At 38.8% G+C, this 22,094-nt stretch overlaps 2 protein-coding genes across 4 annotated transcripts in view; one reads left to right on the plus strand and one right to left on the minus strand.

The window, feature by feature from the left end:
• Positions 1-10,146, plus strand: part of VAPA (VAMP associated protein A) — a 29,140-nt gene extending 18,994 nt beyond the window's left edge. For 2 of the 3 annotated variants that reach the window (XM_083746808.1, XM_083746809.1), the window contains exons 5-7: positions 1,934-2,173; positions 4,451-4,627; positions 8,526-10,146. In XM_083746808.1, coding sequence (XP_083602934.1) covers positions 1,934-2,173; positions 4,451-4,627; positions 8,526-8,681 — 573 coding nt within the window. In that variant the 3' untranslated portion in view covers positions 8,682-10,146. The remainder of the gene's footprint in view (positions 1-1,933; positions 2,174-4,450; positions 4,628-8,525) is intronic. The other variant, XM_083746810.1, reaches the window with a different exon arrangement.
• Positions 10,147-14,832: 4,686 nt separating this feature from the next.
• APCDD1 (APC down-regulated 1) overlaps positions 14,833-22,094 on the minus strand; it is a 39,207-nt gene continuing 31,945 nt past the window's right edge. Inside the window, exons 5-6 of the mRNA XM_083746803.1 lie at positions 15,634-20,792; positions 14,833-15,445 (exon numbers count right to left, since the gene is read on the minus strand). Coding sequence (XP_083602929.1) covers positions 20,341-20,792 — 452 coding nt within the window. The 3' untranslated portion in view covers positions 14,833-15,445; positions 15,634-20,340. The remainder of the gene's footprint in view (positions 15,446-15,633; positions 20,793-22,094) is intronic.

Raw genomic sequence — 22,094 nt, forward strand, 5'->3', positions numbered from 1 at the left:
TACTCTCCTGTTAAGGAGGATGAAACAAGTTGGAAGCATGAGTGAAAGGGGTTGTTAGCATAGGAACTTCTATATTTTTTTATTTCAGTGCTGTAGCTAAAAGCTACAAGTGTGAGATCTGAGAAAAGGAAGCTGACAGTATGCATCCAATTCCTTCTTTGCCAATTTAGGCTGCACCATCTTTTCTGGTACCTGTTGTTAAGTTGCACATGCTATATAGGCACGTAGGAAATTGTCCTGGGCAGCAGAACATGGTTGTCATACTATTTGCAAGGATGTGCTTTTTGTTGATTCCTGCAAGAAGATGCACCATTGCTCAGTATTGACCCAAGACATTTGCTGCCTAAAATAGAGCTCCAGTGCCCTCTTCCGTTCAGGGACAACAGTTTTCAGAAAGCTTGCTGCAGCATTCAGACAACAATTCCTGTCCTTACCGCCTGCCATCTCATAGTGTTTCCTAAAGCAGGGCTAGCCTTGCCACTGGTGTAACTGTAGTTAGGGTATCTAGAAATTGATATGGCCAAGATCAGCTATGAAGCACAGAACTCTTAGATTTAATGAAACTGTCTTCTAATTTTCATTATTGAGAGATTTAAATGGGCAAATGTTTTGCAAAATATTTAAAATCTTCAGATAGCCACAGTAATGGCACGATGATAACCTTGGTACAACTTAAGAATTCCTGCCTGTGATTCTTAAATCCTTGTTCTTTTGCCTCTACAAATCTGTTGCCCTCCAATATCCTTTATGCTTTCCTCTTCTCCCCCTGCCCCGCATCAATGGCCCAAGCTACTGCCACTTAGTTACTGTGGTCATTATCACAAAGGTAAATAAATGTATGGGCTCGAATTCCATGTGCAATATTTTGAGCAGTGTACCTAAGGAAGAGGTTGCTGTGGGAAAGTTGAGGGCCAGCTCTCATATGATTATACATGGTTGAGTTGTGGGGAAAAGTAAAACCTATATCCAGACAAGGATGTAGGAACTTTTAAATCTAGTAGGTTGGAGTAATTTACCAGTCCATAATTGATAGAGGCAGGGAAGACCATGCTTTAATCTCTAGGGTTGGGGTAGAAAGTTATATACTATATCATCCACCTTAAGAAGAAAGACAATTTTAAGCTTTTCAGAAGTATTATTCACTTTGTCCACCATGCACTGATGTTTGATATTTGCTAGCTTAGTTTTCCATTTATTAAACCAGAATATTATTTGCAGATGTTTTTGTATTTCAAGCATGTTTCCTTGATACAATTAGTTATGTAGAGCTGCTATTTTTTATAGAAAGTGCTGCTTTACAGAAAATAGGAGAGAGGAAACAGTGAACTTAACTGAGCTGGAGAATATACTATAATCCAGCCAGAAATCTGTTTGCTATGGTTTTGCCGTTGAAGTTCTGCTGTCAAGCTGCTTTTAAAATTTCTTGTCAGAAGTTGGAAGTGCTGTGGAAACCCCAACAAAAGTAGCATTAGCTTCTATATGTGGTTCTGTATATAGTTTACAGTATACAGTGGAACCTTGGTTCCCAAACAGTATAGTTTCCAAACAAATTGGCTCCCAAACGCCGCAAACCCAGAAGTAAGTGTTCTGGTTTGTGAACATTTTTCAGAAGCTGAACGTCTGGCGCAGGTTCCGCTTGACTGCAGGAAGCTCCTGCAGCCAATCGGAAGCTCTGCCTTGATTTTCGAATGGGCTCCCAGAATGGATTAAGTTCGAGAACCAAGGTACCACTGTATCGTGTATAGCACAATCATATACATATTTAGCCAGAAGTAAGTCCTGCTGTTTTCAGTGAGGCTTACTCTCTTCTAAGTGATTAGATTAGCACCCTTAGTCAACAAAATCAATAAAAGAAGCTAGCTTTTTTGTCTATTCCTGTCTTGTAAGCTGTTACTTGACTGCTTGTGCATAACATTTATGTTTTTCTAAGTAGCAGAGAGGGGTTGCAGAGCCTAATCCTTTAGCCGTTGGTTTAGTCACTCCCCTCAGTCTTGCAATGAGAGATCTGCTGAGTGCTGAGGGCATGTCTCAGCTTCCACCTCAGACTTTATCTTCATCAGGATCCGTACACATAACTTCATCCAACAGCAAGAATCTTCAGATACCTGCAAGTTATAGCCAGAAGATTGACATGATGGAGCAAGGCAGTGAGGTCAAACACAAGATGAATCAGGTTTGTTTTAGGGAGCTGAAAGCACTCAAACTCTTCTAGTGCCTCAGTGGTTAATTAAATTTATTGTAGTTAGCTAAGAAAATATCAATAGGCTTAAATTGGAAGAGAGCATTATTTGAGAAAGACCTCAACTATGAAAATGGGTAAAATAGCATTACTTTTGTAGTGTAGCCTGCTCTCAAATTTTGCTTTATTAATTTTTGTTGCTGGGATTGAGATATATGGCAAGGGGAAGAAGTGAAAGGCCTCAGTTGGAAGGGAACAAAAAGGGTCAGTAAGGCAGTTGAAACAGTCTTAGGGCAGGAGCCCAAATTCTCCTTCGCAACTGGAAACAAATCTTTGGATTTGTTCTGATATTACACCAAGCCATGGTTTGGTTCTGAGAATTGCCCCAAAAGAGCCCATTCACTCCATCCTCCCCTTGTACATGTGGTTATTTTCTGGTTTTCACAAATCATAGTTTGTCACTATTTCTGAACCAGCAAACCATGGTTTGCACCTTTCCCGCAAAAAAGGAATGTGCATAGGGTAGAATTATTTGCCATAGCTGAAAGAAATATGTGTCAATAATATTTGACGGAGATAACAGTTGATATTAAGGGGGTTATTAGTTTACAAAATATACTTATCTGAAATGTTACAGTTATTTTAATTCCAAACCAGGTACTATGCATAATAAATGTTTCCTATTAAAACTCTTTTAAAAAAATGAAAATTTTAGGAAGCCAAATTTTGTGCTTGATTCAGCCTTGTATGTGTCAAATGCATACAGCATACACAATGACGTCTTACTGTACTTTGCAAGTCTGTGACTATTGCCATATCATTTATTCAAGCCTATACTGTTTGTATTATAATCAAATACAGTAAAAATGTTTGCTAAATATTTGAAGTTTCTTGAGTCGTATTGCAGATTGGCCACTGTGCTTAGTGACTGCCACATGAAATACATAGTTTTTCAGTTCTTTATGTCCTAACTTCTTTCTCTGCCATGCTCTAATTTATTCCTCTCCATTATAACAACTCATCGTAACAACATTATAACAACTAATCGTAAGGCAGCATTACCTTTTGCAGTGATGTTAATGCTAATCCTGGTTAGCTCAAAATCACAGTTGGCAAACACATTAAGAAAGGGGAGCATAAGGAGTGTGCAAGCCCAGGAACATTCCTAATCTCCCAACCATAATTGGGTCACCAGGAACATTGTGTGGACTTGATTACTGTCTGTCTTACACCCAGGGCTAAGGTGTTTATTTCTGTTGAGTTTTTCTCATCTTAGAATCAGGTGGGTACAAATTGTTTCTCTAATTTTAATCCACTTGAATTTTTTTTTAAAAATTGATGTTGGAAAATCTAGGGTTTTCCCAAGATATGCCAGTGGACAACAGCTTTAAGTGAAAAATTAGACCTCTATTAATACTTTGATCCTCTCGGGCATTATCTTTTATACACGATCAGCTACACAGGCAATTACCACTTCAGACAATTACAGCAATTACAGAATCACACTTACACCACACCGTCATTATTCTTAAACCACTTGGAGATCCATTGGCTCTTCTTACTAGCCCACCCCAACTTTCTCATGTGCATACACATAGCCACAGGGTGTGTGCATGTGTATTTTTTTTTTCTTTTTGGTTATTATGTTACGTATTTTCTGTTTTTATACTGTAAACTGTCCTGTGATCTTTGGATAAGGGGCAATATATGAATTTTATAAATAATAACCATCTTTCTTCATTGTCTTCTGATTAATTGCTCATTGTATTAGAGGTCTGCCAATGTCTGCTTTCAGGTATCTATGCTGATATTTTTTTTTCTCTTCTTGACCTAGGATTTAGTGTAATAACTATACTATACATCTCCTAGTGTTTTGTTCTCTATCGTCATACCTCATCTGTTTACATTTCGTTCCTTTCAGTTGTGCTAGGAACTGTAAGAAAACACAGGCTTGTGCATACTTCTATTTTAAAACAATTTGTTCTTTGGGAAAGATTTAGTAAAGCTCATATGCAGATTTCAGACTGCAAAGCTCTAAGTGAGCAAAATGAATTCAGAGATGACATAAAATGGGGAAATGGTCCTGCAACATATCTTTATCAATCATCTCTAACAATATTTATTCTCTGGTTGTTTTTTCAGCTTTGTCATCTTTGTAACTAACTTGGTATTCCCTCCCCCCTCCCCCCGTGGTACTAAAACTTAAAAAATGCTTAATGCTAGCTTTGATTAAAGAAAATCCTGTTCTGAAACCATTTTTAATATTTGCAGAATGACATAGATGCAAGCAAATCTGCTCCAATACTGAATACAGCTAAGCAGGATGGTCCGATGCCAAAACCACACAGTGTTTCGCTTAATGACACCGAAACAAGGAAGCTAGTGGAAGAATGCAAAAGACTTCAGGCGGATGTGGTGAAACTATCAGAGGAAAACAGACACCTGAGAGTAAGTTCATAAGAGCAGATTCATGAAAGTTGTTTTTAAAAAACCATCCTGTTTAAACGGAAGTATTTATCATAGTACCCTTATTATACATCCCATATCATTTTCTTCCAAGAACAAAGAATTGGTAGGCAATAGGCAACATCACAGTAGCAGACATGATGGGATTTCACAGGGCTCTCCTCCCCACCCACCTCACACTTGAGCAGATTTTGGAGGAGTGTAAGGAACTGCAGGGGGGAGGAAAGGATGTCACCCACAGGATTTAGCAAACCTTCAGCAAATTTCCCGGCCAGATTATTTTTAATTCTTCAAATTTTTAATGTCAGAGATAAAGTTTAATTTTTTAATAACGCACAGTAAAATAATTTGACGCTGGTTTCAACTTAAGCGACTTTTCTTAACTGATAGTCATGTTAGCACCAAGCCTTCTCTGTTCATGTGCCTGTTGTTAAGCACTACCTCCAGACCAGAATATCAAACCAGAATCTGACTAATCAGATTTGTTGATGAAAATAAAATTATTCTTAAAACTTAGTTCACATTTTAAACTAGGATTTAGACTCTAAGATCCTGCCTGGGTCACCTAGATGCCTGTGGGAAACTGACAAGCAGGACTCAAGGACAAGAGCACTCTCCCCTCCTGTAGTTTCTAGCTTCTTATTCAAAGACATACTGCTTCTAACTGCTGAGGCAGTATATAGCTGTCTTAGCTAGCAGCCATTGACAGACCCATGAATTTGTTCAATCCTCTTTTAAAGTCACCCAAGTTGGTGAGTATCACTGGCATTCCATCATGTGGGAACAAGTTCCATAGTTTAACTGTGCTATGTTAAGAAGTACCGTATTTTTCGCTCTATAACACGCACCCGACCATAACACGCACATAGTTTTTAGAGGAGGAAAACAAGAAAAAAAATATTCTAAACGAAACAGTGGATGTATGATTTTTTTGGTTCATGCTGTGGCCACAGAAGTGATCTGACGGTGAGTTTGGGGTAGCCCGATGCAAAAATCCTGAGGATCCATGTGGATCCATGCTTTGTAACCACGCTTTTGCACCACTGTGGCCCCAAGCAATAGTGGGTGCATGTTTTTTTTGGTGCAAGCTGTAGCCATGGACATGCTCTGTGATCTGATGGTGAATTTGGGTGACCCAGTGCAAAAATCCTGAGGATCCATGTAGATCCGTGCTTTGTAACCACGTTTTAAGGGGGGAGGGAAGGAAAAGCACTCAAGGGACAAGGAACACGCGTGGGGTGTGTGGAGAAGGATGCTGCTAATAATGCAGAAGAGGGGTATAAGAGGAGAAGGCTCCTCTCCTCTCCCGCTTTGCTCCTTTAAAGCAAGCAGGCTCTCTGTCCCTCTCTCCTCCCCACTCAGCGGCTCTTCTTCCGCTTTGCTGTTTCAAAGCGAGCCACAGAGGAGGGAAGGAAGGGGAACCATGGATCCTCTGCTCACGACTGCAGCAGATCCTCCCGCCATCCGTAGGCATTCGCTCCATAACACGCACAGACATTTCCCCTTACTTTTTAGGAGGAAGAAAGTGAGTGTTATGGAGCAAAAAATATGGTACTTTCTTTTCTATGAAAGTATTTTCCTTTATATGTGAGCTTACTGTGAGGTTCTCTTGGTTTGAATCCAAGAGATGTTATCCTGTAATTGTCATCAAGAGTATGTCCTGTATTCTAGTGTCTGTGAAAACTACACACTTTGCAGAGAAGAGGTAGCTGGAGGGTATAAAATAGGAGTGAAGGATCACCCACTTTTAAATCATGAATATTTATGACTAGGGACGTGGGTGGCGCTGTGGGTTAAACCACAGAGCCTAGGACTTGCCGATCAGAAGGTCGATGGTTCGAATCCCCGTGACAGGGTGAGCTCCCGTTGCTCGGTCCCTGCTCCTGCCAACCTAGCAGTTCGAAAGCACGTCAAAGTGCAAGTAGATAAATAGGTACCGCTCTGGCGGGAAGGGAAACAGCGTTTCCGTGCGCTGCTCTGTTTCGGCTTAGTCATGCTGACCACATGACCCAGAAGCTGTACGCCAGCTCCCTCGGCCAATAAAGCGAGATGAGCGCCGCAACCCCAGAGTCGGTCACGACTGGACCTAATGATCAGGGGTCCCTTTACCTATTTATGACTATAAACAAAAGAACATAACACTTATTCTGCATCTTATGGACCAACACTGACTTGGATCCAATTTGCAGTATTCCATGTGTATGTAGACGATTTCTCACTCCCTCTTCTCAAAAGAGCCACTCCCACCCCAAGGTACTATAGAGGGTCCAAGTACCTGAAAGTGTATGATTTCCGTCCAAGAGTTGCAGTTCTGCAGCTGGAATCACCAACCTCATATACCATGTGCAAGTAGAAGTTCTTTCTGCTCATGCACAAAGCTCTGGGATTCCAAACAGTCTTCTTTGCCTAGTAACTATTAGCTTTGCTCCTAGAAAGTTTCAGTTTATTTACAGCCTGGTATATGAAGTTTTAATCAGAAGTAAGTCCAAATTCAGTAGAGCTTCATTTCTAGATAAACATTTGTAGTAGTGCAGCTGTTAGCCTTCAAGTAAGTGATCTTGATTAGTATGCTTGCATTTCTACAGAGACCCAAACAGAAACCTGTCCCTTATCTTTAGGCATATATAATTATGCACAGTGTAAAATGTATGTGGTATGCATTATTTAAAATTTTGGATTATGCTCCTAGCTTTTTGTCTGCAGCCTCGTCTCACTCTTTTAGTCCTTGTTTCTCATTACGTCCTTGCCCGTGACATCAGTTCTCTTGGCTTTTATCACAGTTGACTGAAGGTCCCTTCCTCTGTTACATGACTGACTATTTTTCCTTGCTGCTCCTTATGCATCACTTCCAATATGGCCTATAAAATATCTGCCCACGTTCTTTCTTCCCTACCCTTGACATTCTCTGCCTGTCCCTGTAGCTTCCCCCACTCACTGCCCCATCTTAAATGGGAAGCCCCTTGGGGTCAGGGACCTATCTGATTTATTCTGTTCTGCAAAGTACCATGTACTGATGGCACAATACAAGTACATAGGAATAATAATTAGTTGTGAACTTGTCTTTTATTTGTTTTAAGATATTTGAGTATATTTTTATTATTCCTAAAGGGGATCAGTTTTCAGTTACTTAAATTGATCCATTTTTCTTGGTAATTTTAAAATCTCCTTGATTTAAAACCAACCCACCCTTGAAATAATACTATAACAGCCTGACTGATAATCATAGTCAGTGGCTTCCACTGACAGAAGGGGTTTGGCCTCTCCTGAGAATCAGGGGACTGTTCTAAATAAAGTCAGTTGTTGAACAGGGGGTTGAGGGTAAAGGAGAGATAGGATTTGCCCCAGTTTTCAGCTTTTAAACTTCCTTGCATCCGAGGCTGTGTAAGCTTTCCCTTGGTGTTGTTTGTTTGTTTGTTTGTTTGTTTTTGCTGGTCTTTACGTTTCATTTCTGAGCATTACACAAAGCCATACAAATCTTGTGGTCACTGAAAATCTAGAAGGTGCAGTGTTATGCTGTTTGATTAATTTGCAATCCTGAGCTAATAGTGGTGTTCTGGGATAAATTGCCATCATCAGTGGAACAGTTCAAATAGTTGGTCTTTTGTTTCCCTGGTTTTCTAAACAGGCTATTATTGATAGTAAATAACAGTAGAAGGATTAATATATTTTGCTCTTGTTACTAATTTATACACAACATGCTACGTTTTATTTTGTGCTACATTTTGACATCTTTTAAAGTCAGATAGTGTGCACACACACACAAATAACTTTGTATGTCATCTAAACCTGTCTTCCGTTTTAAAATGTTTTGGTTAAATTCAGATCTGAAACATTCTCTTTTATGATTTTTGATTGATTATTTCCCCCCATGTGTTTTCAGGATGAAGGTTTGAGGCTGAGAAAGGTGGCACACTTGGATAAACCTGGAACATCAGGCTTGGCTCTCCGAGATAATGTCTCCAATCCTCTTCCCTCACTTCTTGTTGTAATTGCAGCCATTTTCATTGGATTCTTTTTAGGGAAATTCATCTTGTAGAGAGGGGAAAAAGAGAGAGAAGCATGCAGAATGCAGCTTCCTTTTTTTTCTTGGCCAGAAAAAAATGTATTTACCTACCACTTCATTGGTAGTATGGCCCCAAGTGACCATTATTGTGTACAGCATCATACAGGCTTTGCCTCTAATGATCTTGCACGGTTAGACAACACAATAAAAAGACAAACTGGTCGGCTGCTGGACAAATTGTATATTAATTCATCAATAGCAGGTGTCAGTTGCACATTCAGTCCTTTATGAAAAGTCATACATAAATAAAGAATTGTTCTTTCTTTCTGTGGTTTTAATAAGAGTTCAAAAATTGTTCAGAGTCTTGTAAATGTTATTTTAATAATCCTTTAAAAAAATTATCTGTTGCTCTTGCCTCTTGGAAAATGATTATTAGAATGTTAATCCCACTTGTTCAGGAATATGATGAGGCATTCTGCGGGGAAATGATTCCTCTTAGTGTGTAAATTTTATCCTTTACCTTACTTTGCTAATATCATGGCAGAATTTCTTACCCCTTGTGAGGCAGTTGTTAAAGTTTTCATCCTTACAGCCCTGTCCCATGGTATTTAACATACAAAAAAATAAAACTGTTAACATACTTTATGCTGGGTAGCTTGTTTCTGTGAATTCCACTCTGAGAAAAGTTTTCCTTCAAGTTTTACACATAACCTTGTCACAGATGAATGTTCAGTTCACTAGCTGTGGCTTGAACTGGTGCCAGCGAAGCTTTGGAAGAAACATAGCTGTTTCCATACTATTTAACAGTGGCAGAAAAGGTTTCTGGCTTTTTAAGCAAAATGAAGGGTTAGAATTAGTTCTGTTTTGGGACATGGGACTAATTACGAGAGGCAGGTATTTTAAACTTGTCTTTTAAAATAGTGATGGACTTTGCAGGTATCAAATAGGTATATTTCTGTTGATTTATTGATGCTCCCTTATCTGGAGTCCCCAGTAGTCCTTTAATGATCAATAATTTTACATTCAGGCTGACTAGTCCAGATGTTTTCTGGAAATACATTCTGTGTGACCTTTCAAAATAATTTTTCCTTAAGTACCTTAGGTTGATTCCAGCTGAGCAATCTTTTATTGTTTAGTTTTATGAAAGGAAAATAAAGTTTTGTCCAGCAAATATGTCTTGGCACACTTAGCTATGCATACCTTCTATGTTCTAGAAAGTTTATTTTGTTGGGTATGAACTGCTTCTCCTCACTTAACCTCGTGGCTTGTTTCATTTCTGATCTCTTATGTCATTAAGTAGATAATTTTGAAAGCACAATACTTAGCTATTTTTAACTGTTAGCCACCATAGGGAGTTATTTCAGAACTGACATTCTTGAAAGGCTTATTCCTGTAGGCAGAATTTTGTATTTTCTTGGATATATGGATGCAGCTAACTGTTCGATCTTATGTAGCTGAGAAATGTTCTAGCAAAAATATACATATTGGTTGCCTTTGATTTCTAGTGCTTTTTTATTGGAAAATATACATCATGTACTGTCACTGCTGTCTCTGACAAACTTTTATAACACATGCAATTTGCAAAGAAGAAGATGATCAAACCATTGCATGATGTTTCACTTTAAAAGCATGCAAATACAGACGTTTCCTTTTTATGTGTTCTGGTATCTGCATTCAAGTCTTCTCTGACCATGGTGACTGGAAAAAGTATGCTCAAGTCTGATTCTCATTTCATCAGTTCTGAAACCATAAGACTCTCCATACTGTGGTGTATAAATGGTACGTCAGAAGAAATCATTTATTCCTTAAAGGAACTTGACCATTGGAAGATTACAGGGGGAGGGGGGGGGCTAATGTACAGGCTGTAACTTCTGGATGCATTTGGATATTTCTATATGGAAGGAGAAAATTTAAAAGTTACATTTACTGTTAAAGGAGTGTATACAAAGGTTTGTAGTAATAGCTACACTTTAGGGTTAGAGATTAGAGAATAATTCATCAAAGGCAAACTGAACTTAGAAGCTTAATATTGAGAAGTATCCTGATGTCAGAAAATAATGACGATCCAGAGACTACCATCTGATTATCGTAAATATTGAATAAATGATAAATTAAGTAGTGAGAGCCTGTTGGGCCATGTAGTTGGATTATATGTTTTAAAGAGAACTATTATTGAACAAGTCAAGGTGCATTTGGGCGTCATGTCCAGTATACGTAAAGTGCGGTGCTCCTTAAATGGATGCGCTTCTGGTTTCTAATAATCCTTTCATAATTGTATATAAAATGTAATGCTAAACTATTTTTTTGCTCTCAGGAGTGATTTTGGATGATATTAACTGTATTCAGTGAAATTATGTAACACGGATTAAATTGTCTGTTCCTGAAATGGTTAGAACTTTGCCTGCTTGCTTGCGTACATAAATGTGAGGAAAATCTGTCCCTGTTACTAATAAGCGTCAGAAAACTGTGTGTGTGAGAACCTTCTGTCCCCTTAACATTAGATTTCATGTATGTTGTGAATTACTTGATCCTGCAGCCTGGATAGTCATAAGCCTTTGTAACATGTCTTAGTGTACATTACAGCCGAATACAAATTATGATAGAAAACATTGTGTATTTCAAATTATATAGACAGCCTAAAAGAAGCAGATGAAATGAACAGATAATAAATTATGTATTCCTTCTTTTGCTCAGTAAGTATAAAGTGGCAGAGAAGCATTGTTGAAGCTCTGTTTAATCAGTTTAAAAAGGAAGCCTCTGATAACATAATATTAAATGAAGTTCTTAGGTGTACATCCCAATGCACATATCTTTGTTGTCTACATGTAGACTGATACACTACCGCAGCCCAATATTTTAAGTGGGTGCTATTAGTTTAATTGTAAAAAATGAATTATTTTGAAAATTTGTAAAGGTGTTGAAGTCTTTCCTACTAAGCCTTAAGATTGGTGGTATTGTGCACAATAGGATTATGATAAAACTTCATAGTTGCTGCTTTGGACTATTAATACATGGTCTGAAGAATCAGGTCAACTCTTTAAAATCTGTTAGCATGTTCAGCAAATACATCTAGTTTGGAGAAATGTTTTTATATTTGTGCATGGAGAAATCATTGCACATTTTCTTTTGGTGTTATTTTTTTGTTTCTAAGCATGCTGAGAGAAGGCTGGAAGTTTCAAGTAATTTTGGAATGGGTGGTTGAGGATGTGCACGCATACTGTTCCTACAACGTTGCCTGTAGGATGAATTACTGACCTTTAAAGCCCTAAACGGCCTCAGCCCAATATACCTGAAGGAGTGTCTCCACCTCCATTGCTCAGCCTGGACACTGAGGTCCAGTGCCGAGGGCCTTCTGGCGGTTCCTTTGCTGCGAGAAGCCAAGTTACAGGGAACTAAGCAGAGGGCCTTCTTGGTAGTAGCACCCACCCTGTGGAACGCCCTCCCATCAAATGTCAAGGAAATAAACAACAATCTGACTTTTCGAGGACATCTGAAGGCAGCTCTGTTTAGGGAAGTTTTTAATGTTTGAAGTTTTATTCTGTTTAATATTCTGTTGGAAGCTGCCCAGAGTGGCTGAGGAAACCCAGCCAGATGAGCGGGCTATAAATAATAAATAATAATAATATTAAGAGACCCTGGTTGTATTAGCAATTTCTCAGGTGGTTATCAAATGATACCTTGCTGCAAAAATTCTGGGCTGGTACCTAATATTGTAAGTGTGTAAGATGAATAGGTGGTGTCTTTCAAGAATGTTTGTTTTCTAATAGTTTTATTTCTTACACAAGAAAGGCTTTGATGGAAGTTGCCGTCCATCATAGTGTATAGATTCCCCCCCCCCCAAAAGAGAAAAACCTGATCACTATATTTTAGTTTATGGTTAGCACAAAATGTTTTCAGACAATTGAGTTAATATCCCCAAATCAGTGAAACTTTTTCTAGAAGGGACATAATGATTACAAATTCAACATGCTCACATAAAAGTATTTTTACTAGTAAACATTCTCATAAAATATTTTGCCTTTAAGGTTATGTTAGCATAAACTCTGAACTTCAGAAATCTTAGCCATGGAGAGAAAATTGACGTTAGTGGTTGATTTTTGTCTTAAGTGTCAAACTGGGACACTGAACAGTTTGCTTACCTGAGATATGGATGTCTACTTGTTCATAAACAATGGAAGTAATTTCTTTGTATTTGGTGGAATTCAGATGCATCAAGTATTACATATATCAGGTGTCTTGGGTACCGGTAATATGAAAAATCTAGATTCATGGTGGATTTGGAACTACCAAATCCAGGTAGTTATTAATGAGAATATTAATATTTTGTCACAGCTGCTACAGTTGGGGGAACAAAGGAGGGGGAAAGGGAGAGGTTAGGATAACCAGGTTAATAGGCAAAAATGCCTTGATAGATATTTTGGATTTTCTGTTTGGGAGGAGACCTGAGTTGGGATTTTCTCTCTTGCACTTCTACCACCTTATTAGTCTGCTTTGCTGCCACCTGCTGTTTGTTGGGCTTGGAAATTGAAATCTTGACATAAGGACAAATAATGTAAACTGAAGAATGCTTACTTTCTGTTTATATTCATTTGCATATTTTTAAACTTTCAATTTGTAAACTAAAATATACTTTGGATCCCATCATGGCCCTATATATTCTTAGGCCCCTTGTTCATAATAGTTTTGATTTTTACTGCAGCGTATCTAAGTAGGTTGTTTGAAGTTGACCCATGAAATTGCTGGGGGGGGGGGGGAATTGTTATACTTCAAATAAAAGTGGTCTTCAATAGCCAGCGTAATGTGGTTATCCCAGATTCAGCTCCTTTTGCCTGCTGTTTGCTAGTTGCCCAGGAATGCTATCTGCTGGGTTCTTCAGCACTGCAAATTGTGCGCACGCATTCCCTTGACCACACAATCTATCTGCTAGTCTCACTCTTGAGACTAAGCATTTTCTTAAAGTATGGGCTCGTACTCTTCTAAGTGTTGTAACGCACCTTGAACATAGGGAAAACAGCAGGAAAGGTATTGAAATTTAAGGCTTCGACTTAGAAAATTGTACAAGATAATGCAGAAGCTTAGTGGTAGAGCCACAAATATGCCAACACTACATTCTACTGAAAAGTGCTTTTTATATTTGATATTTGGTCTGACAGCTGCTGAAATTGGCTCTTCTTTCTACTGTACTCTCTTAGGAACACTGGATTAAATGAAATGAACTAATATAGGCAGTTCTGCATGGTACTGAGGCCCTGTTGGAGGGATCCTTATCAACAATAGTTCTTTTCATAGTATAAGTTTTATTTGTGATACATAAAAAGCTTCATTAGTTGGATTATGTGATAAATTTGGCTGTGTGAATCACCGGACCCGAAGCAGTGAAATTATCAATAAAATTATCAACTGCTTCTTGACTTGGCTTTCCATCACCGTAATTAAGTTCTGAATATAACAAACTGTTTATACTCTGTAATGGAAAAAAGTACTTTATTTAAGCATTCTATTGGTTTGCAGACCATTTGTCTGAAAGTTCAGGGCACCATCAACATGCTGTCCTTGACGTTAAGCTCCAAACCTTTCAAGTGTTGGTAGCAAAGTGGCTCATGAAAAGCATTTATGGGAGTCAACGGAGCAATTACGAAACTATTCTAGCTTTCAAGACTTGTTGATACACTGAAGAGCTGAATTACATTTTAATGCTAGGCAATTGCATTACTTTAACTTTTTATTGTGTGTTCTGTTTTGGTTTAAATCACTGAAAGTGTTGGCTTTGAAAGTAGTTTCAGTGCAGATGAGAAGACGTCAGAATGTCTGTGTTAGTCATCTACACTGCCAAGAACTGTTTTGGGTTCCCTTAATTGAAAGTTGGAAAGCAGAAAGTGCTGTTGATTAGCTATTCTTTCCGAGACCTGGAAATTTTCCTAATTGCTGAAGTTTGTATATATGTATGCCAGCTTGAAAGAGTTGATAGAAGTTACTTTAATTCTCTTTTACACTGTACCAGATTGGCTAGTTTAAAAAGTTAATACTGCTTGACTAGGATGTAGATTACATGAAACGTTAAAGTATATCCCACATTTTCAGATGTAATTTAATTGTTCATAGCATTCTTATCTTAACCCACTTTGTGTTGCATTGCATTCCTGAATTAAAAGTTTTTATGAGAAAGAGAACATGTACAAAGGTAAACAATAGATGTACTTTTATTATGAGGTTTTGAAAAGAACATGAGAATACCTAATTCACTTGATTTCTTCAAAATGTGATCCCCCCCCCCCACAGCAGCAGAGTTTTCTATTTGCAATCAGTTTTAAACAGAACATCTCAGAACTAGCTAGCTTATAACAATGTTTGAGAGACTTAATATTGAAATAGTAGTTCCTTAGTCTCATAAAACCTGCTTGACTTTTTCCATGGAGCAGGGTTTCATACCCCATCCCCAAAAAATAACAGTTCTCCATTTGTGTTTGCGGGCAAAGAGCTCTTAACTTTTGAAGTCTTCTTCAGAGTTGAGACAAGATGTTACCACTAGGTGGCAATGTTTTATTATACATCATGTTTATTGCAGGCCTTTCAGCAACCTCCAATCTGAATTAATTTTTGTGAGCGGTTTTGGATTCTTAACAGGGACTTGTGCTTGTCTCCCACATCCCAACTATTTTAGGCAAATGCATACTATATTTGCATTTCTAAAATTTGCTTCTATTATCTGCCCTGATGACTTGAGAAGGGTTAACTTAAAAATGCAAATAAATGTGTAAGCATTAAGTAATGGGTAAGTATGTTCATTACAGTGGGCGCTTGGGTTGTGAACGTGATCCGTGCGGGATGCATGTTCGCAACCCACAGCGTTCGAAACCTGCAGTGGCGCATCTGCGCATGCGTGGGTTGCAATTTGGCGCTTCTGCGCAAAGCATGATTTAGGTACTGCCAAAAAAACACAACCTGAAGCGTCTGTTACCCAAGATATGTCTGTACTTGATTAAACCACTATGGACAGTTTAGGGGTTTGCGCAGTAGTTGCTGAATGGTGTAAATGCGGGGAAACTTTTTCTCTGTGTGCCTACAACTTGCTGCACTGTGTGACCCATAACTAATGTGGCTTCAGATTTTCAGAAGCCAAGTGATGTTGAAGGGAAGCTTTTTAAAAGTATTGGGCTCCATTTAGTTAGGGATGAAAGTTTACATGGCAGGATTGTGTTGTTGTCTTTGATTGTTGATGCCAAGGGAAATTAAAGATCAGTTTGGAAATTTTGGGGAAAAAATCTCTCAGAAAAAGAATGAATGCTTACCCCCCAGCTATATGTTTATAATATATAAGCTTAATGGTGTATGGAACATTTAACTCATATTAAATTGCTACTTGCTATCAAACAAGATTTATATTTAACTTTATATGGCCTGATATGCAGCTGTAGATAATAGTTACTCAATATAAAATGTAAACTTTGTGCACATGGACACAGGAAGAGCTTATAGTTAAAATTCTTCAGCTTGGTGGATACAACTATCGAATACAGAAAAAACTACTGAGAAGACTTCCAAGAATTTTGGTTTCATTTACTCTTTATTTGATCAACATTTTCAACAAGTACTGAAACTTCCCTGGCACTTTAAACTAGAGAAGAAAAAAAAACTATTTTTTCTTCCCAGTTATGTTACAAAAATAAAATATCTTTTTAAAAAACACACACCCTTGGTTTTATGCAAATATACAACCACCTTAAAATCTCAAACTTGCTCCCAGTTCTACTCTGTTCCAACTTCCCAATCAAACATGCCTTCAAACCTGGATGGTGCCTTCCCTAGAGCACTTTATCAAACTATTGAAAAGAAGTGGTATAGTCACGGGAGACTTCCAGCTATTTCAGTATCTGTTGGAACTCAAACTCTGCCAATAATGTAACATCCAACAAATTCTTCACTTCCCTCACTTCCCAGAAAGTGGAAGCAGCAGCAAGGGGACCTGGTACTAACCAACAGGGAGGAACTGATCAACGAAGTGAAAGTACAGGGAACCTTGGGAGGAACTGATCATGTCCTCAGAGGCAAGAGAAAACCGAGTGTAGTCCGACATGCATTCTGGACTTTAAGATGGCTGATTTCAAAAATCTTAAGGAACTACTGTGGTCAGAAATACTCAGAAGAGAATGGAGCCCAGTACGTGATTCTTAAGGGTGAAATATTGAAGGCACAAATGCAGACAATTTGCAACAAGAAAAGTGGGAGGCACCTAAACGGGTGTGGCTGCATAAGGAGTTTACAGATAAGCTGAGGTGTAAGAAGGGAATGTATAAGCAATGGAAGGAAGGAGAAATCAGGAAGGAAGATATACAGTTGCAGGGAGAAGGTCAGGCAGGCCAAAGCTCAGAATGAACTCAGGCTTGCAAGAGAGGTTTAAAATAATAAGTTTCTTTGGTTGTGTTTGAAGCAAGAGGAAGAACAAGCAAGTAGTAGATCTCTTGCATGGAGAAGATAGAGAAATGCTATTGGGTGACAGAAGGCGGAACTGATCAACACCTATTTTCCTCTGCCTTCACCCAAAAGGAAAGCCAGTGCCTAACCTGATGAAAGCATAACAAACAATGCAAGGAGGGAGCTGCAGCTCAACATAGTAAACCAGGTGGTAAGGAATTCAAATCTCCAGGGCCTGATGAGCTGCACCCAAGAGTAGTAAAGGAGCTTGCACATTTGATATCAGAGCCTGTGTCTATAATCTTTGAGAATTCTTGGAGAACAGATGAAGTCGTTGCAGAAGGCAGAAATATTTCACCTGTTCTCCAGGCAGGCAAATGTCCCCATCTTCAAAAGGGTGGGGAGAAGACCCAGGTTACTATTGACCAGTCAGCTTAACATTTTACCAGGAAATGCCCTAGAACAGATAATTAAAAGATGCTTTGATTACAAAGACCCAGCATGTGTATCTCAAAAGCAAGTCATGCCAGAAGAGTCATTTTTAAAAAAAATAGTTGCAAGCATGGTAGATCGGGGAATGCTGTGGACATAGTGTATCTTGATTTCAGTAAGGCTTTTGACAAAGTCCCTCATATTCTTGCAGAGAAGCTGGCAAAATGTGGACTGGAAGAGGTAACTGTTAGGTGTATTTGCAGCTTGTTGACTGCCCAAACCAAAAGAGTACTCACTAATGGTGTCTTGTCATCCTGGAAAAGACGTGACAAATGGGATGCCACAGGGTTCTGTCCTGGGTCTGTTGTTGTTCAACATCTTTATAAATGACTTGGATGAAAGTATTCGGGGGCATCGGAATCGGGATTCAAGATGATCTTAACAAGATTGGAAAACGGCCAAAATGGATTTCAGTAAGGACAATTGTAAGGTTCTATACTTAGGCATGAACAACTGCACAATTATAAGATGGGGGACATCTAGTTTGTCAATAGTACATGTGGAAAGGACCCCCAAGCTTAACATGACTCATCAGTGATTTGCAGGAGCAAATCAAGGGAAGTAAGTACTGCTCTATTCTGCCTTGGTCAGACCACACCTGGAGTATTGTGCCCAGTTCTGAGGACCACAATTTAAGGAGGATATTGGAGGTTTTAAAGTAGATGTTGGGCAGCCATATGCCATGTATGATTTAGTTGATATTCCTGAACTAAATGACCCTTGGGGTCCCCTCGAATTCTACAATTCTGAGATTCTATTATTCTAGGTGGCAGGGAGGGCTGATGGACAGGTGTAGCAGATTCCCAATTCAGGAATCATAATCTACCCTGTGGCAGAACAGCCAAAGAATCTGCAGCCCAGAGCCAAATATATGCAGAGGTTTCTCACATCTAGTTATGGCAGATGTGGAAATACAGGTGTTGCACATGGTGCTTTTCACTGTCATTGTCAAATGTACAAGATCTCTCTCTGAATTGTATCTCTGCTTACTTCAGCATAAATGAGTTCCTCTTTCACTTCTGCAGATGATAAAAAATAAGTGGAGAAAGCAAGCCCATGGCAGCAGCTTCCAGTGAATGTTTATACATTAGAACTATAATTCTGCTGGTAAGAATGGTCCCTTTTCTGAGATTTTGTAGACTCCGTTGCATCCTTCACTTTCTGTTTGTTGTGCCTTACCACAGGTTGTATATAGTTGTGTCCCTTTGTTGATAGAAGACTCTGATCTTATGCTTCTATGTACAGAAGGGAGAAAAGTTTCTTTATGCCACCTTCCCTCTGCAGCTTCTTATTGCTCCTTTCCTTCTTATCATGCGTCCCAATTTGTAAGTTTGTATTTTATCATATCACAGAACACTTCCTATTATACTAAGGGACCCAACACCGTGGCTTGGTTTACCCATTGCTATTTTTCACCAATAAATTATATGTGAATACACATGCATGAAAGAGAAGATATAATTTGTTCTTCAAACTGCTGGTTTTAAATAAGATGGTATTTAGGGAGAGTATCTTTTGATTCTGTGTTTCCTGGCCTTGTCATTGTGGCATGCAAAGAGGCTACTGTGAATTTAAAGCAGGAGTGGGGAATCTGTCCCTCAAGATGTAGCTGGACTAAACTCCCATCATCAATGACCAAGCTGGCTGGGGTTCTGTCCAATAATGTGAAAGCGATAGGTTTCCCTGTCCCTGGTTTAAAGCAATGGAGTTTACATGACCCCCTGTCCCATTCCCAGTGAAAAAAGGAATCATTTAATATTCAGTTTGTCTACTTCACTAATAAAAGGAATCAGACTTGGCTAACATCCTGCTCCTCGTTAAACTCCATTTTTTTGCCACAACTTATTATGAATTCTTTAAAAAAAGTCTTGCAAAAATAAATATATCAAGATTAAGCCTTGCTTGCTTTATTGAATTGCCCAGTCTAATAAAATGAATGTCAAGTGCATTGCATTTGGCAAACTGTCCACTATCCTGAATTTCTTATGAAGATATGGTGTAATTCACCTTGGTTTCTATATTTGAGAGATCTTGTTGCTTTCTTCCCTTTGTCTTTGCTTTTTCAAAGTTGGTGGAAAGTGGTTGGTGGACCCCTGAAATTGCTTTGAACTGTGATAAGTTGGGCAACTTATTAAAGAACATATGTCACTCTAAATCTCTGATTATTCTTAAATTCACCACCTATATATACAATCATTTAAATTATCTGTGCAGGTTTAATTTGAGATTTTCCATTCAGCATTCTTGATCCTAAAGATCATGTAATATTTTATGTAAACTCTATAAAAGTGTATTTAAGATACATCCTTAGTTGGATTTTTCATATATACATATATACACTGTAACATAAGAACAATGCAGTTTATCAGTATTGACACAATACGATAAAAGCATAATTCTAGATAATCAAATTCAAAGATGAAACTGATTTGGGGAGTAGGAGCAACTGCAACAGCACAGTTGGTAGATGAAAAGTTGTGTAAGATAGTTCAGCCCAATAAGTTTTTCTTCCAAAGAACAAACTGAAGGCAGGGTTGAAGGGTGAAGAACTGCAGTTTTAAAGTGCAATTACTGTTGTGCAGTCATGTCAGGCCATGGATCAGATTGGATGAAGTTCAAAGCAGAAGCAAACTGGTGCTATTCATGATTCAAGGAGGATAAAAGGAACAACAGTTCTTCAGGCATCAAGAAAATGTCCTTTTTTTGTCTGTTAAGATGCTTTATGACATCTTCCCATGTAGCCTAAGTCCTACACTTGCCCTGATAGGAGTCATTTGAAAATGCAATTCTAGCTGTAAATGCCCAACGTTGGCACAGTACTAACAGCCAGCATCATAACCAAAACAAAAGCACAGGGATTTTTTGCTGGTGCTCCACTGCTGTACCATCCTAGTTTGTTTTCTTCTAAAGTTTCATCTACTCTTGGTGCGGATGAAGTACATTGAATTAAGGGCATTTGGTATGAGGTGGCTCTCTTTTCCGGTCTGTCGGGACTGGATCCATCACTAGGTCTCTGGCCATTATACAACAAGTATCTCCCTCTGGCATCCTGCTCCATTTTGAAGATCTCGTACTCTGTATGCGGCAGGCGAATTCCCAAAGCAATGCAGCCGTTGGTGTGAGTAACATCTTGCTGCACCCCAACTTGCCAGGATCCTTCTGCCCCACACTCATTTCCATTGAAGACATTCAGTAGAGAGGCAGTAGCTATGTCCATGGGTGTAACCTTCATATGATTCACTGCAAAAAAACAAAGAAGGGACTGTTAATTGTGCCTTGAGGTAATATGATTTTGTCAACAGCCAAATTTCTATTTCAGGAAGAGCTTGATTCTCTTTTGTAGAAGTTTCTGAACCCATTGACCTTGAAAGACACAGCATTTGCTTCTGAACTAAGCCTTTATAAATGTGAAGAGTAACTCAAATGTATGGAAAGAAAGAAAAAAGTGGTTTAAAACCAAAACCAGTAAGAGTTGCAAGTGAAGTCATAAGAAGAGCCCTGCTCATTAGTTCCTGGGCCCTAGTTCAGCATCCTGTTCCAGCAGTGCCTAGACAGATACTTTAAGAAAAGTACAAGCGACAGCCATTCCTGTTGTTTGCCCACAGCAACTGCTTTTTCACAGGTAAGCTTCCTGTAAACCATTTAGCTATCATAACTGATCACTATTAACAGATCTATCCTCTTCTGAATGTGTCTTAATCCCCTTTTAAATTTATCTAAGCTAGTGGCTCTTAGAACAATGTCCACAAGTTAGTGAGTTGAATAAATATGCTCTCAGATCTAGTATTTAGTAGTGGAAAACTAGTAAGGTACGTGGTTGGCTTATTGTGGGAATTTCTTGTAGCAGTGCTCTGTGTTTTGACTAGATGAAAATAATCATAAGTCATTTTAAGAGTGAGCAAAATGTAAATCAGATACAGTTGTACCTCAGAAGTTGGACGGAATCCTTTCCAGAAGTCTGTTTGACTTCCAAAATGTTCAGAAACTAAGGTGCAGCTTCTGATTGGCTGCAGAAGCTGCTGCAGCCAATCGGAACCCGCTGAACCCACATTGGATGTTTGGGTTCCAAAGAACGTCCGCAAACCTGAACACACACTTCCAGGTTTGTGACATTTGGGAGCCAAAACGTTAGACTCGTAAGGCGTTTGACTTTGACTTTCAAGGTACGACTGTACATAGATTTAATGACACTGCTGAATTCTCAGTGTGGTAACAATGCTCAATAATTTGAGCAGTACCAGAAAACAAGCTCTCAAGGTAGCCATTTTGTTTTTGCAAATCACCCATTTTATCTTTATGGTCACTTTGTATGCCTGTACGTTGCCGTTCATTTCTCCTCTCTTCCTATTGAATCAGGGATAATGTGATAATGAATGTGGTGACATCATGGAAAACAAAGCTGATCTGAGAGTGAGGACAGGGCTTCCTGAACTGCTGAGATAGGTGACCTCAGCTAAGAGAACCATTCTCCCTGCCCCACAATGAGCAAACACTTTTTTACTCACTCCCTGAGTAACAAAATTGTCTAGTGTGGTGGTGATT

Source organism: Podarcis gaigeae, assembly GCF_964106915.1.
Source record: "Podarcis gaigeae genome assembly, chromosome: 7".
NCBI classification, from domain to species: Eukaryota; Metazoa; Chordata; class Lepidosauria; order Squamata; family Lacertidae; genus Podarcis; species Podarcis gaigeae.